Source organism: Dendrobates tinctorius, unplaced genomic scaffold (assembly GCF_039654945.1).
Source record: "Dendrobates tinctorius isolate UK_male_01 unplaced genomic scaffold, ASM3965494v1 ptg000171l, whole genome shotgun sequence".
In the NCBI taxonomy this organism is placed as follows: Eukaryota; Metazoa; Chordata; class Amphibia; order Anura; family Dendrobatidae; genus Dendrobates; species Dendrobates tinctorius.
The window spans coordinates 23886539-23910815 of record NW_027361838.1 but is presented as its reverse complement, the minus strand read 5'-3'; the positions used below and the strand labels follow the sequence as shown (position 1 = coordinate 23910815).

Below are 24277 nucleotides of genomic sequence, written 5' to 3'. Positions count from 1 at the left end.
AACGGGTACTATACCGCCACGCTGCCCACAGGGGAAACGTCCATAACGGGTACTATACCGCCACGCTGCCCACAGGGGAAACGTCCATAAGGGGTACTATACCGCCACGCTGCCCACAGGGGAAACGTCCATAACGGGTACTATACCGCCACGCTGCCCACAGGGGAAACGTCCATAACGGGTACTATACCGCCACGCTGCCCACAGGGGAAACGTCCATAACGGGTACTATACCGCCACGCTGCCCACAGGGGAAACGTCCATAACGGGTACTATACCGCCACGCTGCCCACAGGGAAACGTCCATAACGGGTACTATACCGCCACGCTGCCCACAGGGGAAACGTCCATAACGGGTACTATACCGCCACGCTGCCCACAGGGGAAACGTCCATAACTGGTACTATACCGCCACGCTGCCAACAGGGAAACGTCCATAACGGGTACTATACCGCCACGCTGCCCACAGGGAAACGTTCATAACGGGTACTATACCGCCACGCTGCCCACAGGGGAAACGTCCATAACGGGTACTATACCGCCACGCTGCCCACAGGGGAAACGTCCATTACGGGTACTATACCGCCACACTGCCCATAGGGAAACGTCCATAACGGGAACTATACCGCCACGCTGCCCACAGGGGAAACGTCCATAACGGGTACTATACCGCCACGCTGCCCACAGGGGAAACGTCCATAACGGGTACTATACCGCCACGCTGCCCACAGGGGAAACGTCCATAACGGGTACTATACCGCCACGCTGCCCACAGGGAAACGTCCATAACGGGTACTATACCACCACGCTGCCCACAGGGGAAACGTCCATAACGGGTACTATACCGCCACGCTGCCCACAGGGGAAACGTCCATAACGGGTACTATACCGCCACGCTGCCCATAGGGAAACGTCCATAACGGGTACTATACCGCCACGCTGCCCACAGGGGAAACGTCCATAACGGGTACTATACCGCCACGCTGCCCACAGGGGAAACATCCATAACGGGTACTATACCGCCACGCTGCCCACAGGGGAAACGTCCATAACGGGTACTATACCGCCACGCTGCCCATAGGGAAACGTCCATAACGGGTACTATACCGCCACGCTGCCCATAGGGAAACGTCCATAACGGGTACTATACCGCCACGCTGCACATAGGGAAACGTCCATAACGGGTACTATACCGCCACGCTGCCCACAGGGGAAACGTCCATAACGGGTACTATACCGCCACGCTGCCCATAGGGAAACGTCCATAACACGTACTATACCGCCACGCTGCCCATAGGGAAACGTCCATAACGGGTACTATACCGCCACGCTGCCCATAGGGAAGCGTCCATAACACGTACTATACTGCCACGCTGCCCATAGGGAAACATACATAACGGGTACTATACCGCCACGCTGCCCATAGGGAAACATCCATAACACGTACTATACCGCCACGCTGCCTATAGGGAAACGGCCATGACGGGTACTATACCGCCACGCTGCCCATAGGGAAACGTCCATAACACGTACTATACCGCCACGCTGCCCATAGGGAAACGTCCATAACGGGTACTATACCGCCACGCTGCCCATAGGGAAACATCCATAACGGGTACTATACCGCCACGCTGCCCATAGGGAAACGTCCATAACGGGTACTATACCGCCACGCTGCCCATAGGGAAACGTCCATAACGGGTAGTATACCGCCACGCTGCCCACAGGGGAAACGTCCATAACGGGTACTATACCGCCACGCTGCCCACAGGGGAAACGTCCATAACGGGTACTATACCGCCACGCTGCCCACAGGGAAACGTCCATAACGGGTACTATACCGCCACGCTGCCCATAGGGAAACGTCCATAACGGGTACTATACCGCCACGCTGCCCATAGGGAAACGTCCATAACGGGTACTATACCGCCACGCTGCACATAGGGAAACGTCCATAACGGGTACTATACCGCCACGCTGCCCACAAGGGAAACGTCCATAACGGGTACTATACCGCCACGCTGCCCATAGGGAAGCGTTCATAACATGTACTATACTGCCACGCTGCCCATAGGGAAACATAAATAACGGGTACTATACCGCCACGCTGCCCATAGGGAAACATCCATAACACGTACTATACCACCACGCTGCCTATAGGGAAACGTACATAATGGGTACTATACCGCCACGCTGCCTATAGGGAAACGTACATAATGGGTACTATACCGCCACACTGCCCATAGGGAAACGTCCATAACGGGTACTATACCGCCACGCTGCCCATAGGGAAACGTCCATAACGGGTACTATACCGCCACGCTGCCCATAGGGAAACGTCCATAACGGGTACTATATCGCCACGCTGCCCATAGGGAAACGTCCATAACACGTACTATACCGCCACGCTGCCCACAGGGGAAACGTCCATAACGGGTACTATACCGCCACGCTGCCCATAGGGAAACGTCCATAACACGTACTATACCGCCACGCTGCCCATAGGGAAACGTCCATAACGGGTACTATACCGCCACGCTGCCCACAGGGGAAACGTCCATAACGGGTACTATACCGCCACGCTGCCCATAGGGAAGCGTCCATAACACGTACTATACTGCCACGCTGCCCATAGGGAAACATACATAACGGGTACTATACCACCACGCTGCCCATAGGGAAACGTCCATAACACGTACTAAACCGCCACGCTGCCCATAGGGAAACGTCCATAACGGGTACTATACCGCCATGCTGCCCATAGGGAAACGTCCATAACGGGTACTATACCGCCACGCTGCCCATAGGGAAACGTCCATAACACGTACTATACCGCCACGCTGCCCATAGGGAAACGTCCATAACGGGTACTATACCGCCACGTTGCCCACAGGGGAAACGTCCATAACGGGTACTATACCGCCACGCTGCCCATAGGGAAGCGTTCATAACACGTACTATACTGCCACGCTGCCCATAGGGAAACATAAATAACGGGTACTATACCGCCACGCTGCCCATAGGGAAACATCCATAACACGTACTATACCGCCACGCTGCCTATAGGGAAACGTACATAATGGGTACTATACCGCCACACTGCCCATAGGGAAACGTCCATAACGGGTACTATACCGCCACGCTGCCCATAGGGAAACGTCCATAACGGGTACTATACCGCCACGCTGCCCATAGGGAAACGTCCATAACGGGTACTATACCGCCACGCTGCCCACAGGGGAAACGTCTATAACGGGTATTATACCGCCACGCTGCCCATAGGGAAACGTCCATAACACGTGCTATACCGCCACGCTGCCCATAGGGAAACGTCCATAACGGGTACTATACCGCCACGCTGCCCACAGGGGAAACGTCCATAACGGGTACTATACCGCCACGCTGCCCATAGGGAAGCGTCCATAACACGTACTATACTGCCACGCTGCCCATAGGGAAACATACATAACGGGTACTATAACGCCACGCTGCCCATAGGGAAACATCCATAACACGTACTATACCGCCACGCTGCCTATAGGGAAACGGCCATAACGGGTACTATACCGCCACGCTGCCCATAGGGAAACGTCCATAACACGTACTATACCGCCACGCTGCCCATAGGGAAACGTCCATAACGGGTACTATACCGCCACGCTGCCCATAGGGAAACGTCCATAACACGTACTATACCGCCACGCTGCCCATAGGGAAACGTCCATAACGGGTACTATACCGCCACGCTGCCCACAGGGGAAACGTCCATAACGGGTACTATACCGCCACCCTGCCCATAGGGAAGCGTTCATAACACGTACTATACTGCCACGCTGCCCATAGGGAAACATAAATAACAGGTACTATACCGCCACGCTGCCCATAGGGAAATGTCCATAACGGGTACTATACCGCCACGTTGCCCATAGGGAAATGTACGTAACCGGTACTATACCGCCACGCTGCCCATAGGGAAATGTACATAACGGGTACTATACAGCCACGCTGCCCATAGGGAAACGTCGATAACACGTACTATACCGCCACTCTGCCTATAGGCAACCATACATAACGGGTACTATACCGCCACGCTGCCTTTAGGGAAACGTCCATAACACGAACTATACCGCCACGCTGCCCATAGGGAACCGTACATAACGGGTACTATACCGCCACGCTGCCCATAAGGAAACGTCCATAACACGCACTATACCGCCACGCTGCCCATAGGGAACTGTACATAGCGGGTACTATACCGCCACGCTGCCTATAGGGAAACGTCCATAACGGGTACTATACAGCCACGCCGTCCATAGGGAAACATACATAACGGGTACTATACCGCAGGGCTGTGGAGTCGGAGTCGTGGAGTCGGAGTTAGTTTTGGTTGGAGTCGGAGTCGGTAGAAATGTACCGACTCCGACTCCAGCTTTAAAAAAAATGTATTAATATTTCATAATTGAACTTTCATATGAATTTTATAAATGTTACTCAAATATATATGTTCTATCAAACTATGAACAACAGTGATAAGCAGTTCTGCTGGAGATAGAGACATTTCTTACTTCTTGTGTGTCACTGTTCTCCACTGCCCTTATCTAATCTTATACTTGGTTAACCTCATGCTGCCCCAACCCCCCTACTTACAATGTATGAAACTGAAAGTGAAAACGTGTTGCAAATTCTTAGTAGTAAAGCTCCTCCTCTAGATTAGATCATACTAGGTGTGCGTCTTCCAAGCATCTCACAGCTGCCTGCTACTCAGAAGAGGAAGACTGTAAGAAGTATTATCCTTTCAACAAACTTTGCATCAGTTAACTGTGAGTACATGAGGAATAATAACAGTATTACTGACCACTATATCAGTTGTACGACCTGGCAATAATTTTGTACAATTGTTTTTAGGAAAAACAATTGTCATTTGGATTGTGATGGCAGAATTAAAAACCTGAGAATGTCAAAGTAGCATCATATTAAATCAGCTGTATTTGAACATTTCACCATCACTCAAGATAGAAAACATTATGTCTGTCAGTGTATGACAAATGATCCAGACGAAAACAAATGCTGTGAAGCCAAGATGAGTGCATATTCAGGCAAAGATAAAAATGCTCCTACCAGAGCTTCTAATCTAAAGAGACATTTACAGCGCTTTCATCCAGAAGTACTGAAAGCAGTGGATGAGAAAGACTGCATCCAAACCAATGAACCAGTGCCCAGCTCTTCCAGCCAAACAAAGGAGCAGAGAACTTTGCAGCCATCAGTTGCAAGATATTTTGTCAGTGACAAAGTTACTGTGACAATGACAGTAGATACATTTAAAAAACAGATCATAGAGCTTGTTGTAAAGGATAGTGTGCCTATTTCATTATTTTCACGACCAGCTTTTATGTGTCTGAATGGGGAAATGGCCCGCAAGCTTGGTGTTTCTCTGGAGAGAGAGAGTATTAGAAAATTAGTAATCGAAGAAGCTTTTAAACAAAAGGAAGAACTTAACAAAACTCTCAAGGGACGCTTTCTGTTTCTTAAAATGGATGCCTGCACACGTCACAGAGTGAACTATTTTGCCATCAATGTCCGATTTGTTTGTGACAAAAATGAAATAGTTACCAAGACATTGGCAGTAAAAGACACCAAAGCTCATCACACCAGTGAGTTTCTCCAGGTCTTGGTGGAAAAAGTTCTGCAAGACTATGAACTTAAAAAAGAGCAAGTTCTTTCTGTCGTAACTGACAATGCTTCAAATATGATAAGTACTATTAAGCTAATGAATGAGAGTAATGATGGTGACCAGCAGCTAGAAGAACATTCTGGGTCCACAGACACAGAAATGTTTGAAATAGAGGAACACAGTATTGTAACTGAGGAGCAAACTGAAGTTGCTTCAGATGAACAGCAACATGATAGTTTAGATGATCTTGTTGAAACTGTGTCAATATGTTCTTTCATTCATCACATGCGCTGTGTTGTGCATACGCTACAGCTGGCTATAAGAGACAGTCTGCAAGAAGGACATGCTGCTGCACTGATTGGCAAGGTGAGAAAATTGGCTACTGTTGCCAGAACCCCTAAAGTTGACTCAATTTTGAAGAGACGTGCTGGAAAAGGGGCAATTATTGATCAAGCCACACGATGGAGCAGTACTTACTTAATGATTCAGCGCTTGGCTGAACTGAAAACCTTTCTTGTAGACATGGCTAACCCTCAACTGACGCTAAATGAAAGTCAGTGGAATCAGGTGACTGAGCTGGAAAAATTGCTAGAGCACCCATTTACAGTGACTAAAAAATTACAAGCAGAGGACTTAACTCCAGGTATTTTCTTAAAGGAGTGGAAGAACCTGATGTTTCGCCTGTCCCAAAGAGGAGGGTTAATTGCAAGTGGCATTGCTACATCAATGAAACGGAGAGAGGAGCTACTATTACAAAATAACATTCTTTTGGCAGCTGTTTATGTAGACTCAATGCATCGGATTCTTCTAGATGATCAACAGCTAAGTAAAGGAAAAGAAGCTCTGTTTGAAATAGCAGTAAGGATGAAAGGGTTGCAGAACAGTCAGGAGGAACAAGAAGAATTTGGTCGTCCTGCCACATCTTCACCCTCATCATCAACTGATGAAGAATTTAATTTCGAAAAATATTTGGATCACAAGGACCGTGCAAAGCGTTCCCGCATAGAAGAAGAGTCATCCCCATCAAGGAACACAGCCAGTACATTTCAGCAGAATTTTTCATGTGCACTAAAAGAAATTGAGAAATTTGACCGTTCATCAAAAATAACAGTGCAACAAGCGATTCCTCTGTATCCTGACATTGTCAGAGATGTTGCCCGAGTGGATACTGCTTTGCCACCAACACAAGTTAGTGTAGAGAGGTTGTTCTCTGCTCTCAAAATAATTAAATCAGATTTGAGGGCATCCATGAAGGAGGATCTGACAGAGGCAATACTTTTTCTGAGGACAAATTTATAGATTTCTTCTTATTAACTGCATAAAAGTGTTTATTGCATATTTACTTACAGTTTAGAAAAGTTTATAAAAGTTATTTGCTATATTCTAATTGTATTCTAATAAATGTAGTTTTTGCTCTAAGTGGTCTGATTACTTATATGATGGTGAGAAACTGAATAAGCACGATGTTTAATATTTTACAACAGTAAATTTGTTGTTATGAATTGGCCATTTATGAAGGAGTCGGAGCCAGAGCCGGAGTCGGAGCCTGATAAAATCCAGGAGTTGGAGTCGGAGTCGGAGTCGCAACTGTGGCTTACCGACTCCACAGCCCTGCTATACCGCCACACTGCCCATAAGGAAACGTCCATAACACGCACTATACCGCCACGCTGCCCATAGGGAACTTTACATAACGGGTACTACACTGCCACGCTGCCTATAGGGAAACGTCCATAACAGGTACTATATCGCCACGCTGCCCATAGGGAAACATACATAATGGGTACTATACCGCCACGCTGCCCATAGGGAATCGTCCATAAGGCTGTGTTCCCACGTAAGCGTTTTTTAAGTGTTTGTCCTAGTCAAAACATTTAAAAAACGCATATTAGAAGCATCCCATTCATTTTAAATGAATTCCGCACTTTTTGTGCACATTGATGCATTTTTTCCGCGCAAAAAACGCTAACGGTAAAAAACGCAGCATGCTCATTAATTTTGCTGAAAAGTCTGCGTTTTTAGCTATTTTCTATGAATCAGAAGACGCACGGAAAAAAACGCACCAAAAGCGCGCGTTTTTTCCGCAAAAAACGTGCGTTTTCTGGAAAGGAGTCTGGTTTTGAAGCAGAAATTTTCTGCATACGTGGGCACATAGCCTAACACGTACTATACCGCCACGCTGCCCATAGGGAAACGACCATAACGCGTACTATAGCCACGCTGCCCATAGGGAAACATCCATAATGGGTACTATATCGCCACGCTGCCCATAGGGAGACATACATAATGGGCACTATACCGCCACACTGCCCATAGGGAAACGTCCATAACGGGTACTATATCGCCACGTTGCCCATAGGGAAACGTACATAATGGGTACTATACAGTACATATAGAAAAAAGCTTACAAAGAAACTGCATGATGGATATAGAAACTACAGCAAAACGGCCTATAACTTGCATGATGGGTACTATATAGGAGTTACTGTATATAAAAACTGTCCACAGATGAAGTACATGCTGGATAAAAAAAATATAATATATATATATTTATATACTAGATGGTGGCCCAATTCTAATGCATCGTGCATTCTAGAATATGTATGTAGTTTATTTATGAAGTTTTAATAATAATGCAATAATGCACCCCCCAATCCTGATATGCATGGTCCTCTCTCCCCCCAATCCTGATATGCATGGTACCCCTCACCCCCCAATCCTGGTAAGCATGGTCCCCTCACCCTCCAATCCTGGAATGCATGGTCCTCTCACCCCTCAATCCTGGTATGCATGGTCCTCTCACCCCCCTTTCCTGGTATGCATGGTCCCCCTCACCCCCCCTTTCCTGGTATGCATGGTCCCGTCACCCCCTTTCCTGGTATGCATGGTCCCCTCACCCCCCAATCCTGATATGCATGGTCCTCTCACCCCTCAATCCTGATATGCATGGTACCCCTCACCCCCCAATCCTGGTAAGCACGGTCCCCTCACCCTCCAATCCTGGAATGCATTGCCCTCTCACCCCTCTTTCCTGGTAAGCATTGTCCCCTCACCCCCCTTTCCTGGTATGCATGGTCCCCCTCACCCCCCTTTCCTGGTATGCATGGTCCCATCACCCCCCCTTTCCTGGTATGCATGGTCTCTGTTAAAATAAAAAATAGTTATATACTTACCTTCTGACGGCATCCGATCTCCTTTCCACGCACCAGGCCTCGCGGTCCCAGTAATGCCTTGCTGCTTAGACCGCTGATGACGTTGCGCTCTCGCGAGAGTGACGTCATCTCTGGTCTAAGCCGCAAGGCATTACTGGGACCGCGAGGCCGGGCGCGTGGAAAGGAGATCGGACGCCGTCGGAAGGTGAGTATAACCTTCTTTTTTATTTTAATTCTATTTTTTACAGATTAAGCGCTGCGCCCAATTGAGCGCTGCGCCCGACTGCGCCTGCCGCTGATTGGTTGCGGCCTGGCGGCCACGACCAGTCAGCGGCAGGCGCAGCTTACCGTTACAAACAGCGGCGCCTGTCGCTGATTGGTCGCGGCCACGACCGATGAGTGCAGCGGGATTTCGGTTACAGACAGACAGACATCATAAGACGATTATCTATATAGATTTCCCCTATGGAGAAAATACATCATATATACACTATATAGGAAACACAAACTGCTTATTGAGAAATTACAATGGAGATATAGAACAACTGCCCAAACAGAAAGTACGTGATGGATTGGATACTACATAGAAAAGACAGAAAACTTCCTATAAAGTACATGACGGACAGTATATAGGAATTGTAAAAATGTCTATAGAAAAAAAAAATCTTACGAATACTATATACTGTAGGGAATATTAAAAAAAATATACATAATGGATGATATATAGGAAATGTAAAAAAAAAAAAAAAACTCGTTTAAAGACAAGACACTGTATAGGAAATAAACCGCTTAGGCTATGTGCACGCATTAAGTATTTGGTGCAGAAATTCCTGCATCATTTCTGTATCTCTTGGCAGGCAAAATGCATTGTAAAATGTGTTGTTTTGGTGCAGATTTTCCCCTACTAATGGTAACACAAACCCTTAGGGTATGTGCACACGCTGCAGTTTTGGCCCTGCAGAACTGCAGCAGTTCCGCAGACATGGTACTTTACCATGTTAGCCTATGGGTTTTCAAAACCGCAGTGCTCACGCTGCGTTTTTTTACCTGCGGAAAAGCTGCGTTTTTTTTCCGCAGCATGTCAATTGTTTCTGCGGATTCTGCTGCGGTTTCACACCTTTAACATAGTAGAGGTGTGAAACCGCAGGGCAAAACCGCAGGCCAAACCGCAGCAAAACCGCAGGTCACTTTACCTGCGGTTTTACCTGCGTTTCTGCGGGAAAAAACCCGCAGCAGAATCCGCAGCGTGTACACTCACCCTTAGGGTGTGTGAAGACGCTGCGGAATCCGCTGCGGATTAATCCGCACGGATTTTGCAAAAACCGCAGATAAAACCGCAGGTCAAAAGACCTGCGGATTATCTGCGGTTTAGCCTGCGGTTTGGTCCTGCGGATTCACCATCTCCACAATGGTGGAGATAGGAACCCGCTGCAGATTCCGCAGAAAGAATTGACATGTCAATTCTTTCTGCGGTCTCAAAACTGCGGGAAATCTGCGCTGATTATTCCGCACCGTCTACACAGCGGTTTTTGGTTACCATTCATTTGAATGGTACTGTACACTGCAGCTAAAACTGCTGCAGGTCCGCAGCGGCCAAAACCGCTGCGGAACCACAGCGGAATCCGCAGCGTGTGCACATACCCTAACATACTCAATAAATACACAAACACATTTGATGGAAGAAAATGGTGGTGATGTTTATGCAGGGTAACCAAAATGTACTTTATAATAAATTAATAGAGTAAGGCTGGAGTCACACACAACCATTAAAAAATCGGTCCCATTTTAACGGTACGAAATCGCACAAAGAATTCTTGGCCAGATATCCGTCTGTCATCCCATTTTCCGGCAAGGAACCAATTTTAATCGCATCTAAGCATCAAATTGACATCCAATGCCAATGCCTGATGCCCTATCCTGTAGACCTGGAGAAGTTGTGCGATTTAATCGCAAGTCACACGTTTGGTGCGTTTTCCATGCGTTTTTTTATCGCATCCATAGACTTGCATTGGGGAATCCGATCCGAAAATCGGTGACAATCGCAGCATGCTGCGATTGTCTCGGTCCGAGGATCGGATGCGGTAAAAAAATCGCATGATGTGAGCTGCCCCATAGAATAACATGGGTTCGAATGCAATGCGATTTTTTATCGCATTGCATTCGACCGTTTTAATCGCTAGTGTGACCCCGGCCTAATAGTTAGAATATCAATAAATAAACCTCAAATCAACCAATCCACTGAGAGAGCTTGGCGATTTTCCCTCAAAACATTACGACAAGGAATAACAATACAATTTCGGGGAAGGGAGGGTGGGATCTTCTTTTCTTCTCAATAAATGAATGGGGAACCCGACCACGAGGTCGGCCTTTTATAGAGAAATTCTTCCCATTTTTTTCTGAATCCGCCAATGAAAATGCATAAAAATTGCACCAAAAACAACTGGTCAGAACTGAAATCAACCTGCTCATGGCTCCCACAGCTTAATGAACTGACCTTTTGACCCTGGCCTGACAGCCATAAATACCAAGAATCTATGAAACCACCATGATCAAAATTGATTATTTAGGGTCTGTGTTAGGCCAGGGTCACACTTGCAAGATACTCGCAGGAGCCTTGCTTCTCAATACCCAGCACTGCCACTGGCACTCGGGACCGGAGTGTGCAGCTGCATGTATTTCTATGGAGCTGAGTGGTTTGAGTGCTGGTGGCAGTGCCAGGTATTGAGACGCGAGATTCGTGCAAATTTCTCGCATGTGTGACCCAGACAACCGTACCATGACACCCCCCCCCCCTATATTTTATTTTCAGGGGAGGGCTGCCATTAGTATGGGTGAAATCTGCAGTAAAAACGCTGAAAGAATTGACAAGCAACAGATTTAAATCTGCAAGTCACAAATAAGCCACGTGTGTATGGGGACTTCAGGACTCTCATGCACTTTGCTGCTGGCATCAGGAAACCTTTCAGGTTTTATAAGTCCCCCCCCCCCGTAAGAAGCATTCAGAAATAAAGGGGGGGGGGTCCCATGGCCAGGCAGACCGTGCTTTTATCAAATTTCTCCTCATAAAAGATTAAAATAAGGCTAAGCTTGGGTATTGGTTTTTGAACCGGTGTTAACGGGTTAATTTTATCTCAGTTGGCGCTGTTAACGGTATGTGATTGGTAGATAAGCATCTTGGCGGTCATTTTTGCAATATATAAGGTCTGGTACGAGCTGTTATCACCTCAGTCAACAAGTCTCACTCAAGATAAGAAAATTCTCCCTCCCTCCCCTTTGTTAAATATAATGTTGTGCGTTTTATTTGTGGGAAAATCGCCCGATAAGGGGCGGATTGTTTCTTGGTTTTGATAATATCCGGTATTTTTATGGTTGTATTTATTAATGGATTTTAAATATTTATTTACATTAACCCTAAATAAACGCACGGCCACTTTTCATCCACGATTAATGTCTCAGTTGTCATTTATATTTAAATTACTATCGGCCTTGCATGGCCATGTGATAAATCTGGGCAGGAAAAACTGCGACAACAACACAAATCTGCAACGTACGTACAGGCCCTTAAGGCCACGTGCACTTGTTTCATATTTGGTGAGTTTTTTACCTCAGTACCTGTAATCCAAAACCAGGAGTGGGTGATAAATACAGAAGTGGTGATGTTTCTATTAGGCCGGGATCACACTACTGTGTGTGATGCGGGAAACTCGCACGAGTCCCTCGCACCAACACCCGGCGCTGCCGCCAGCACTCAGGACCGGAGCTGCGGCTGCATAGAAATACATACAGTCGCAGCTTCGGTCCTGAGTTGGTGTGAGAGACTCATGAGATTTTCCCGCATCACACACGGTAGTGTGATCCCGGCCTAATAGAAACACGTCACCACTTCGGTATTTATCACCCACTCCTGGTTTTGAATTACAGGTACTGAGGTAAAAAAAACTCACCAAATACTGAATGTGTGAACGTGTCCTAATAGATAAGTGTCCAGTATTTTTTACGTAGATTAGGTGACTTCTATTTTTTTATGTTATTGTACATGTGTTTTTACCTCGTTTTTGACGCTGTGTATTTCTGTCTCTTGTTGCTGTGTCATACTTTAAATAAAGCCGCTTTGTTTTTGATTCTTCCTGTTATTTGGCTTTGACAAAACTTTACTGATACAGTCATGTTCAGATTACGCATGTTTTTAGTGTGTTTCTACAGCGGAGCGCAGCATTTTTTACCCTCTGTATTTTGCGCATTGAATGCAAGTTTATTGTGAAAATCTGCACAGAAAACTTAGCATTCCCGCAAGAAAAATTGACATGTTACAGATTTTAATCCTACACCACAGGTCAGTATACACTGCATACGACAACTGCGATACTAATATAAATCCCATCCACTTTACTGGGACTGTAAGACGCTGTTTGTTTTGCACTGCAAAAATACGCAGCATCAAAAACTCACCTAAAACTCATTGTGGGCACACGGCTGTATGAGGGGAAAAAAAAAACGTATTATTGTGATGCTGCCTTCCAAAAGCAATATGCTTTTCATTTCATCCTTGATGTAACTGTAGGAGGTTTTTTTTTGCAGCATACATTTTAGTTAAGGTACATACAATTATTGAACCATTTTTATACATTTTCGGGTGTGGAGGAATGAGCATATACACCACTGTTTATTATTCTATAAGCTGTGCCCATAAATTAAGAAAAAAAATTAAGGTTTTTTTTTTTTTTTTAGGTCCTTCATTTTTTTCTTTTAAGTTCCACTATAAGAAGCTGCAACAGTATGACTTCATTTTCCATACCATTACTGACGGTTAGCGTTAGGCCGGGTTCAGGCAAGTTTGAAAAGCTCTGCGAATTTCATTCAGAAAGCTCGGATGTTTTTCATCCATATTGTTATTTGTGTGCCCTCGTTGTGTCCATTTTTTACATTTATGAGTGTGATCCGTTTTCATACATCTACATGATCAAATACAGTTTTATAATGGAAATTTATCCATAAAAATGGGATGCCAAATGGATGTTATGTTGGGATCCAACGTCTTTTACTCACCCCTAGACTTGAATGGGAGAGTCTCATCCAAGACTCGGATTAGAGTAGTGCATGCTTCAATTTTTTTTTCAGACGGTCCGTGTGAAGAAAATGTCACCCGAACAGTCTCACATGCTTAGACTGGTCAGTGTGCTGCAAACATAGAAAAAAAATTAAAAAAACACACATTATATGAAAGGTAGACTCACCAAAACCTTTGCTAGTGCATTAGTCAAGGTTTTGGTGGTCTACTGGTCAGTGTGCTGTCTGACTAAAGGAAGACTCAAACGGCAGTACAACTTGGAAGAGGATCGCAACACAATGCTCGGACTGGCAGTCAGCTCTCCGGGCCACAGCGTGACAGCTGCATAGAAATACATGTAGTCATATTTGTGTGGGTAGAGCTGATGGGCAGTCAAGCAAGTTATTTGGCTGTCTGACTTTTCCCTTAGGGTGTGTGCACACGTTGCGGATTTGGCCCTGCAGATCCGCAGCAGTTTCTGCTGCGGTGTACAGTACCATTATTCCCTATGGGAAATGGAAACCGCAGTGCAGATGCTGTGGAATTTTCCACGCGGATTTTCTGCGGTTTCTAAACCGCAGAAAGAATTGACATGTCAATTCTTTCTGTGGATTAAACAGCGGTTTACCATCTCCTCCATTGTGGAGATGGTAAAACCGCAGGGCAAAACCGCAGGATAATCCGCAGATAAACCGCTGGTCTTTTGACCTGCGGATTTATCTGCGGATTTTGAAAATCCGCGAGGATCAATCTGCAGCAGATTCCGCAGCGTGTGCACACAGCCTTATACTCAGACTGCACAAGTCTGTATAATAAGCCTATCTGAACGAGCCGGACATGCAATAAAATAGGCCATGACTCTTATACCTATGGCACACCAGGTAGGAAAGGGGGACTTTGTTAAGCTCTTGGTCAGCATGAAGGCAGTTCATGTGCAGGCCACGGGAGTCTCCTCACTCCACCAACCTCCTTAGAAGCTGTGTTCAGAATAGACTGTGGCATCTAAAGGCTAAAACAGTATGGATGAGAGATTCCTCTGATCTGGACTGTTCCAGATGGAGCTTGGCTGTCAACTACCGATCGGCTCCAGCTATTGATCGCACATGTACATTTTTGCGCCTGAATCACCCTAATGGCTTCTCTATGTCAGGGTGCCTTTATGTGGGGCATTCCATAACCTAGACATACATTATGGTATGCTAAAGGGTGAATGACATTGAAGTCAAGTAGAGAGATATTTGTGAAGTCAGGTGGTATGTGGGCCCTACTGACAGGAAGCCGATCAATAAACTTCATAGGAATGAAAACCTTTACTTCTGGCTGACCTGAAGTATATTCTTTTGGTCAAATTTCAAATATTTACCTACAAGAACATTTAGGCCATGCACATACGGTGCGGATTCTGCTGCGGATCTGCAACGTTTCAGGCTCTGCGGGTCCGCAGCAGATTTAGCTGCTTTGTACAGTACCATTGTTTTCAATGGTAAACTGAAAAACGCTGTGCACATGCTGCAGATTTTTCCGCGCGGATTTGCTGCGGGTTTAAATCCGCACCATGTCAATTCTTTGTGCGGAATCCGCAACGGTTTCACACCTTCTCCATTGTAGAGGTGTTAAACCGCATGGGCTAATTTTCCCAAATCCGCAACACCTAAAACTACGTGTGCACATAGCCTTAGGTTAGGTTCATATATGGCACAATAGGTGATTTTAGGGATTTTTCACACACAAAATCCACAGCATTTTACAAAGTATGGATAAATGAATAATCACTCGTACAGATGGGTGTCTAACCAGTCCGTTTGCGGTCCATATGCGACAGGTCACAAACAATGAGTACACGGACACATTATGGCCAGAATGTAGGTGCACATAACCAATTTTTCACACTGACCAATGGTATACAGGGAGAAAAAGTAAATATATTGCAGCATGCACTATAACTGTGGCAGTCTGCAGTAAAGCTGCATGGATGTCAGCTGCATTGCCAGAACCGATGGGGAGCATCACAGGGGGCAAAATGACGGCCGTACTTCTCGAGTGAGGATCACATTGCAGTGCACGGACTGGCCCAACACCTCTCTTGACCTTAGCGTGACAGCGTGATATATTTCTATACAGCTGTCACACTCATGTCAGGGAGAGCCAACGGTCAGTCCGAGGATTGCAATGCGATCCTCGCACGAGAAATACGGCTGTTTGTCTGCCTCCTAAGTTTAGTTTCCTCAGTCTGTTTTTTTCTTTATGAGTCAATGGGAAGTATGACTGATTTGTACCAAAGAATCCAATACAAGGCTGGATTCTGTTATTTGGGGAGGGGGATATGGTAGGAACACAGACTAGAATTCAACAGTTTTTTGCTTAAAATGTCAAAAATATTTTTATGCAACTCAAAATGCTGCAAAATGTTGTGACTTTTGGAGTTCAGATCAGCTCTGTCCACAAAAGTGGTGTCAATTATGCCAACAAATGTATGCAGGCAACTGTTGTAAACTGTGCTAAATTAATTTATGCTACTTCCCCTAAATGAGCTTTTGGAAGTTTTTGGCGTTGCAGATTCTCTGCACCATTCCTAAACCTTTTAGGTAAATTAGGTTGATTTTTTTTTTCATTGCATTTTTTAGTGTACTTTTATCATGTTTTTGATGCTGCACTTTTCTCTTTTTGGAATGTCATGAATTAAATATAGCTGATTTTTTTATACTTATTGGTATAGTCATACGCCAATTACAAGCATTTTTTATGTGTTTCTGCTGTGGAAACAGACTAAAAACATCAGGTTTCTTTTTACTTGCGGATTTTCCGCATCGAATGCAATTATATAGGAAAAATCTGCACATAAAACTAAGGGTACCTGCTAGAGAAAATGACTTGTTGTGGATCTGAAACACTCAGAGAAAAAAAAACACAGTGGGCATGAGATTTCTATAAATCATCCAATCCACTTTTCTGGAACTACAAGAGTATGTGCACACGTTAAGTACTTGGTGCAAAAGATTTCTCAACTATTTCTCCATCTCTTGGCAGGAAAAACGCAGCGGCAAAAAAGCGCGTTTTTGATGCAGATTTTCTGTCCTCATTAGTATGGGTGAAATCTGCAGCAAAAATGCTGAGAGAATTGACATGCTGCAGATTTAAATAAGCACCAAATCTGCAAGTCACAAATAAGCAACATGTGCACAAGACTTTAGGATTCTCATTCACCTTGCTGGCATCAGGAAACCCTTCAGATTTTGTGACAAATCTGCACTGCAAAAACGCATAGGCTATATTCACATGCTGCATTTTTATGCAAATTAAAAGCTGCATTTTACAGTAGTAGCAAAAGCTATAATATCTCAGAAATCTCATGCACACACATTGGGTTTTTTTCCCTGACGGAATTGGAACACTACTGCATTTTTGAAAACCGCACCATGTCACTAATTTCAGTGTTTTTCCATGCATAGAAAGCAATGAGTAAGTGCAAAAATGCAGCAAAAAAACCCGCAGGCATCAGGTTTTGTGGCATTTTTAGTGAAAAAAAGGCACAGCAGTATATAAATCCCGTATATTTTTGTGATTTTCCCAAGTGTAAACCATTATGTCTTGTGTCATCACCTGAGAATATGGCAGTTAGGATTAGTGCAGTTTAATTAAATTAGTGATTTGAGTAAAGTAAACATTGTCTGACCAAGGTGTGATACTGAACAATACCTGATCAACTACCTGTGTCCTACAAACTCTATTATTCATTAGCGATGTCTTAGGTAAACTATTCCATCCATTATATTCTCTAACTGGGTCGCTGTGACCAGTGGGGTACCGCAGGGGTCAGTATTGGGATCTATTCTCTTCAGCATATGTATTAATGATCTGGTAGAAGGTTTACACAGTAAATTATTACTGTGCTATATTTGCAGATGATACAAAACTATGCAAAGCAGTCAATACAAGAGAAGATAGTATTCTGCTACAGATGGATCTGGATAAGTTGGGAACTTGGGCCGAAAGGTGGCAGATGCAGTTTAACAATGATAAATGTAAGGTTATACACATGGGAAGAAGGAATCAATATCACCATTACACACTGAACAGGAAGCCACTGGGTAAATCTGACATGGAGAAGGACTTGGGGATCCTAGTTGGGCATCCAGTGAGGCTGTGCAGAGCTGAAATAAGTCATTCTGCAGTAGATTACAGTGGGGCTGGTCGCATTAGCACCGGTCCTCATTGTAAACTATTTAACCCCTTGAGAGGGATTGCAGCGTGGGACATGACTGAGTAGCGGAGAGGTAAGGATATTGGTGATTTTTTATGTTATTTTTTTGGCTGGTCATGGTTTTATTTTGGATTACCAGAGGAATAAAAATTTGTCAAAACCTAGGTGACTTTCTTTCATTAAAATACTTTTTAGTTAATGTCTGTGTGTTTTTTAACACTTTCATAGTCTAGGGTTAATAATGGATCGGTGTATTATTGACGCCTCTCCATTATTAATCGGCTTAATGTCACCTTACAATCGAATGGTGACATTAACCCTTTGTTATTAACCCATTCGCCACCACTACAGGGCAATGGGAATAGAGAGGATAAGTGCCAGAATTGGCACATCTTATGGATGCGCCTTATCTGGGGAGTCTGGGGGCAAATTTTTGTAGCCGGGGGGGGGGCAAAAAAATGGTTCCTCTCAAGGCAATAAAAATCTGCCCTCACTCACCTGCTTTACCTCGCTAGTTGCGATTTTACCGCGGGAGCCCACGCAGTTTTTTTACAACGAATTAACCCCTTAAATTAACACCAAGATCTACTAAATTTTGCACACAAACCCTCATCTAATTATTAGTCAGGGACATATAAAAAAAACATGAAATGAAATTACTTACTGACTTTTTTTATTTATACTTTTTATTTATTTTTGCTATCTTATTGTCTGGTGCAATCCCCATTAGGATGTGCTCCACTATTGCCAAAGCCATCCAGTGCACGTCTTGCCGCATGTATGAAATCCTTGAACAGCCGGTCGAGGGTGCATACTGCCGTGCAAGATGTGAGCACGTTGTGCATTTGGAAGCCCAGATACTGGATCTAAATGTGCAGCTGGCAACACTGAGATCCATAGACAATATAGAAAGGAGTCTTCTGCTCACTGAGCAGACGCTCAATGGGATAGATGAGGGGGGGATGCTAGGTTGGAGCTGCAGGACAATGAAGCAGCTAGCTGGGTGACAGTTAGAAGGCGGGGTAGAGGGAAGAGCACCAGGGAGGCTAGTCCTGATCTGGCACACCCCAATAAGTTTGCTAAGTTGGCAGATGAGGGGAGTGTTAGTGCAGGAGTAGCACTGCTGCAGCAAGGCATGTCCTCTGAAAGCCGGAGGAGTGTCTGCTCCAGTAAGGGGGGAAATAGGAGAGCAGGGCAGGCCAGACAGGTTGTGGTAGTGGGGGACTCAATTATTAGGGGAACAGATAGGGCAATCTGTCACAAAGACAGGGATCGTCGAACGGTGTGCTGCCTACCTGGCGCTCGAGTCCGACACATCGCTGATCGGGTTGACAGATTACTGGGAGGATCCAGAGTTCATGGTGCACATTGGCACAAATGACAAAGTTAGAGGTAGGTGGAAGGTCCTTAAAGATGATTTCAGGGAATTAGGCTGTAAGCTTAAAGCAAGGACCTCCAAGGTGATATTTTCGGAAATACTTCCTGTTCCACGTGCCACGCCAGAGAGGCAGCGGGAGATTAGGGAGGTTAATAAGTGGCTCAGGAATTGGTGTAGGAAGGAGGGGTTTGGGTTCCTGCAGAACTGGGCCGACTTCTCAGCTGGCTACAGGTTCTACGCTAGGGACGGGCTGCACCTCAATGGGGAGGGTGCAGCTGTGCTGGGGGAGAAAATGGCTAGAAGGTTGGAGGAGTGTTTAAACTAGGGATGGGGGGGAGGGTATTCCTTTTATAGGAAGGGAAGACAGTGCAGATAGAGACCTGGGTGCAAATAATGACATTGGGGGTGGCATGGGGGGTGGGGTTAGAACAGTTAATAATTTAAGAAAGAATAGAGGTACAGAGAGATACATAAAGTGCATGTATACTAATGCCAGAAGCCTCACCAACAAAATGGAGGAATTGGAGTTAATGTTGTTGGAACATAATTATGACATGGTGGGGATATCTGAGACATGGCTGGATGAGAGCCACGACTGGGCGGTTAATTTACAGGGCTATAGTCTGTTCAGAAGTGACCGTACAAATAAACGAGGGGGAGGCGTGTGTTTATATGTAAAATCATCCTTAAAACCCATCCTTCGTGATAATATGTATGAATCTAATGAAAATGTAGAGTCCCTGTGGGTGGAGATAAGGGGAGGGGGAAAAATAATAAATTACTGATAGGGGTTTGTTATAAGTCTCCAAAAATAATGGAAGTAACAGAGAATATCCTCATAAAGCAAATAGATGAAGCAGCGACTCAAGGAGAAGTCATTATTATTGGGGACTTCAACTACCCTGAAATACATTGGGGAACCGAAACCTGCATTTTCAGCAAAGGTAATAGGTTTTTGCCATCTATGAGAGACAATTACCTTTCACAACTGGTTCAGAACTCAACAAGAGGGGGGGCACTGCTAGACCTAATATTAACCAACAGGCCAGATCGCATATCAAATGTAAGGGTTGGGGGTCACTTGGGTAATAGTGATCACAAATTAATAAGTTTTCATGTATCCTTTAATAAGATGTGTAGTAGAGGGGCTACAAGGACACTAAACTTCAGGAAAGCAAATTTCCAAAGGATGAGAGATGATCTTGGTGCAATTAACTGGGACGATATCCTGAGACATAAAAATACACAAAGAAAATGGGAGACGTTTATTAGCATCCTGAATAGGACCTGTGCACAATATATACCGTATGGGAATAAACATGCTAGAAATAGGAGGAAACCACTATGGCTAAATAGAGCTGTAAGGGGTGCAATAAGGGACAAAAAGAAAGCATTTAGAGAATTAAAGCAAGTAGGTAGTGATGAGGCATTAAATAAATACAGAAAATGAAATAAATTCTGTAAAAAGCAAATCAAGACAGCAAAAATTGAAACAGAGAGACTCATTGCCAGAGAAAGTAAAAATAATCCCAGTCTGGGTGAAATGGTGGATGAGGATGAGGAAAAGGCCAATATGCTAAATGACTTTTTTTCAACAATATTTACACAAGAAAATCCCATAACGGATAACATGATCAGGGGTAAAAAATTCTCCATTAAAGGTCACCTGCTTAACCCAGCAGGAAGTACGGCGGCGTCTAAAAATCACTAAAATTGACAAATCCCCGGGCCCGGATGGGATACACCCCCGAGTACTGCAGGAATTAAGCACAGTCATAGATAGACCATTATTTTTAATCTTTAAAGATTCCATAATAACAGGGTCTGTACCACAGGACTGGCGTATAGCAAATGTGGTGCCAATATTCAAAAAGGGGACAAAAACTGAACTCGGAAATTATAGGCCAGTAAGTTTAATCTCAACTGTGGGTAAAATCCTGGATGGTTTTCTAAGAGATACTATACTGGAGTATCTGGAGAAGAATAACCTCATGACCCAATATCAACATGGGTTTACAAGGGACCGTTCCTGTCAGACTAATCTGATAAGCTTTTATGAAGAGGTAAGTTCCGGACTGGACCAAGGGAATGCAGTGGACGTGGTGTACATGGACTTTTCAAAAGCTTTTGATACGGTACCACACAAAAGGTTGATACATAAAATGAGAACAATGGGGATAGGGGAAAATATGTGTAGGTGGGTTAAGAGCTGGCTCAGGGATAGGAAACAAAGGGTGGTTATTAATGGAGCACACTCGGACTGGGTCACGGTTAGCAGTGGGGTACCACAGGGGTCAGTTTTGGGCCCGCTTCTTTTTAACATATTTATTAATGACCTTGTAGGGGGCATAGAGAGTAGAATTTCAATATTTGCATGATGACACCAAACTCTGCAGGGTAATCAATACAGAGGAGGACAATTTTATATTACAGGAGGATTTATGTAAACTAGAAGCTTGGGCTGATAAATGGCAAATGAACTTTAATGGGGATAAATGTAAGGTCATGCACTTGTGTAGAACAAATATGTTGTATAATTATGTGCTTAATTGTAAAACACTGGGCAAAACTGTCACTGAAAAAGACCTGGGTGTATGGGTGGACGACAAACTCACATTTAGTGGCCAGTGTCAGGCAGCTGCTGCAAAGGTAAATAAAATAATGGGATGCATTAAAAGAGGCATAGATGCTCATGAGGAGAACATAATTTTACCTCTATATAAGTCACTAGTGCGACCACACTTAGAATACTGTGTACAGTTCTGGTCTCCGGTGTATAAGAAAGACATAGCTGAACTGGAGCGGGTGCAGAGAAGAGCGACCAAGGCTATTAGGGAACTAGGGGGTCTGCAATACCAAGACAGGTTATTACACTTGGGGTTATTTAGTTTGGAGAATCGAAGGCTTAGGGGTGATCTTATTACAATGTATAAATATATGCGGGGACAGTACAAAGACCTTTCTAATGATCTTTTTACTCTTAGACCTGCGACGGGGACAAGGGGGCATCCTCTACGTCTGGAGGAAAGAAGGTTTAAGCATAATAACAGACATGGATTCTTTACTGTAAGAGCAGTGAGACTATGGAACTCTCTGCCATATGATGTTGTAATGAGTGATTCCCTACTAAAATTTAAGAAGGGACTGGATGCCTTTCTTGAAAAGAAAAATATATCACAGGGTATATACACTAGTTTCCTTAATATTGCGTTGATCCAGGGAGCTAGTCTGATTGCCGTATGTGGAGTCGGGAAGGAATTTTTTTCCCCAATGTGAAGCTTACTGTTTGCCGCATGGGTTTTTTTTTGTTTTCCTCAAGTTCAACATGTTAGGACAGGATATGGGTTGAACTAGATGGACTTAAAGTCTCCCTTCAACCTTAATAACTATGTTACTGTATGTAAACCATGTGTCATTTCATGTCGGGTTGGGGAATGATTTTACAAAAGCTGGCAATTGAATTAGCGGCTATTCTACTATGTAGAAATCTATGAAATATAAATATATATATATATATATATATACTATATATATGTGTCTCAATGACATGTGTATATACATATATGTATTCTATGTGTATATATCTATTCTTTCGTTTTGTGTTTTAACCTGCCATAGGGATCCATTATATGTCCATTTTGCAAGCCTCCGACAAAATATCGCCAGACGGATGCCATACGGATGCTTAGATGCGAATAAAAACGGATCATCACAGGAAATTCGGATGACAGACGGATCACTGGTCAGGAAATATTTGTGCAATTTTGGACCGTAAAAATCGAAGCGATTTTTTTTTATCGTTGTGTGTGACTCCAGCCTCAGAGTGAGATCGGATCACACTCAAAATAATGCTATACTACGGGGCCAAGTGAATGAATGATACTTTCTTTGGACTGAGCCAGTCCGAGGGAAAAAAAATGGCACCATGCATGATTTGCATCTGATATTCGCATCACACTCGGCCACGCAAGTCATTGAGTCCGTGGAAAACATTGGACTGCACCTGGATGACTTTCTCAGATAATGAGCTGACAGAATGGAGAAGATGGAGAATTCTGGTACTGGTGAAGAACATTGAAACCATTGCCCTTGATTTCTGTGTTTAAAGCTTCCTATATAAATCATTACCTGGGCAATTGCTGTTGTTCCTTGTTGCCATGTTGTCATCACCTGATCTATGTTTATGAACTAATTTACTACAATAGGGAGCTAAACTGAATGCACAGGTCCCACTCTTAGCAACCACACTGTTTGTGCTGAAGGCTTTGAAACTATCTTCATTGGATCTTATACCTACACGAGCCATACTCTTTCTGGCAATTAGCAATACAATATGTCTGTTTGTTTAGCATGCAAGACAAGAATGAGTTTATGCCCACGGCGGTGCCACATGCCCAGACCCAGGACAATGGCACACTATGCATTTGTCTTCACTTGGTGAGATAGTAAAGGGCCAGAGGCTGCAAAGGCTTTGCAGAGGCTCTCCTTCATAAATGCACCTAGCTTAAATACTATCAATCCATGTAATCCCAATTTACAGTGCCAATCATCAGCATACAACCAATTAGAAACCCTGGAATAGCGTGTTAGAGAAGCTGGCATGGAGTACCAAGTCAGTAAGCGGAGCATGCATGCTCGCAATTATCAGACATTTATAGAATTTCCTGTGTATATGATGGAAATAACCATTTGAATTATAAAAGTACAATTAGCCACCACAAGAGGGAGCTTAATTAACTAAAAACTTTATTTGGTAAGCTTCTATACACCCCCTAGTGGTAGCTGCAGGAAGTCAGAATTCTTTTACTATCTCTGTTAAAGGGAACCC

At 44.3% G+C, this 24277-nt stretch overlaps 1 protein-coding gene across 3 annotated transcripts in view; it reads right to left on the bottom strand.

Annotated features, from left to right (window-relative positions):
* The window catches only part of GNAL (G protein subunit alpha L), a 383393-nt gene that overhangs the window by 227142 nt on the left and 131974 nt on the right, over nt 1–24277 (bottom strand). The window contains exon 1 of one of the 3 annotated variants that reach the window (XM_073550980.1): nt 19367–19746. The exons of 1 other annotated variant lie outside the window; for it this stretch is intronic. In XM_073550980.1, the coding sequence (XP_073407081.1) occupies nt 19367–19388 (22 nt within the window). In that variant the 5' untranslated portion in view covers nt 19389–19746. Of the gene's footprint in view, nt 1–13869; nt 13892–19366; nt 19747–24277 lie in introns of those variants that run through there. One more of the 3 variants, XM_073550981.1, reaches the window with a different exon arrangement.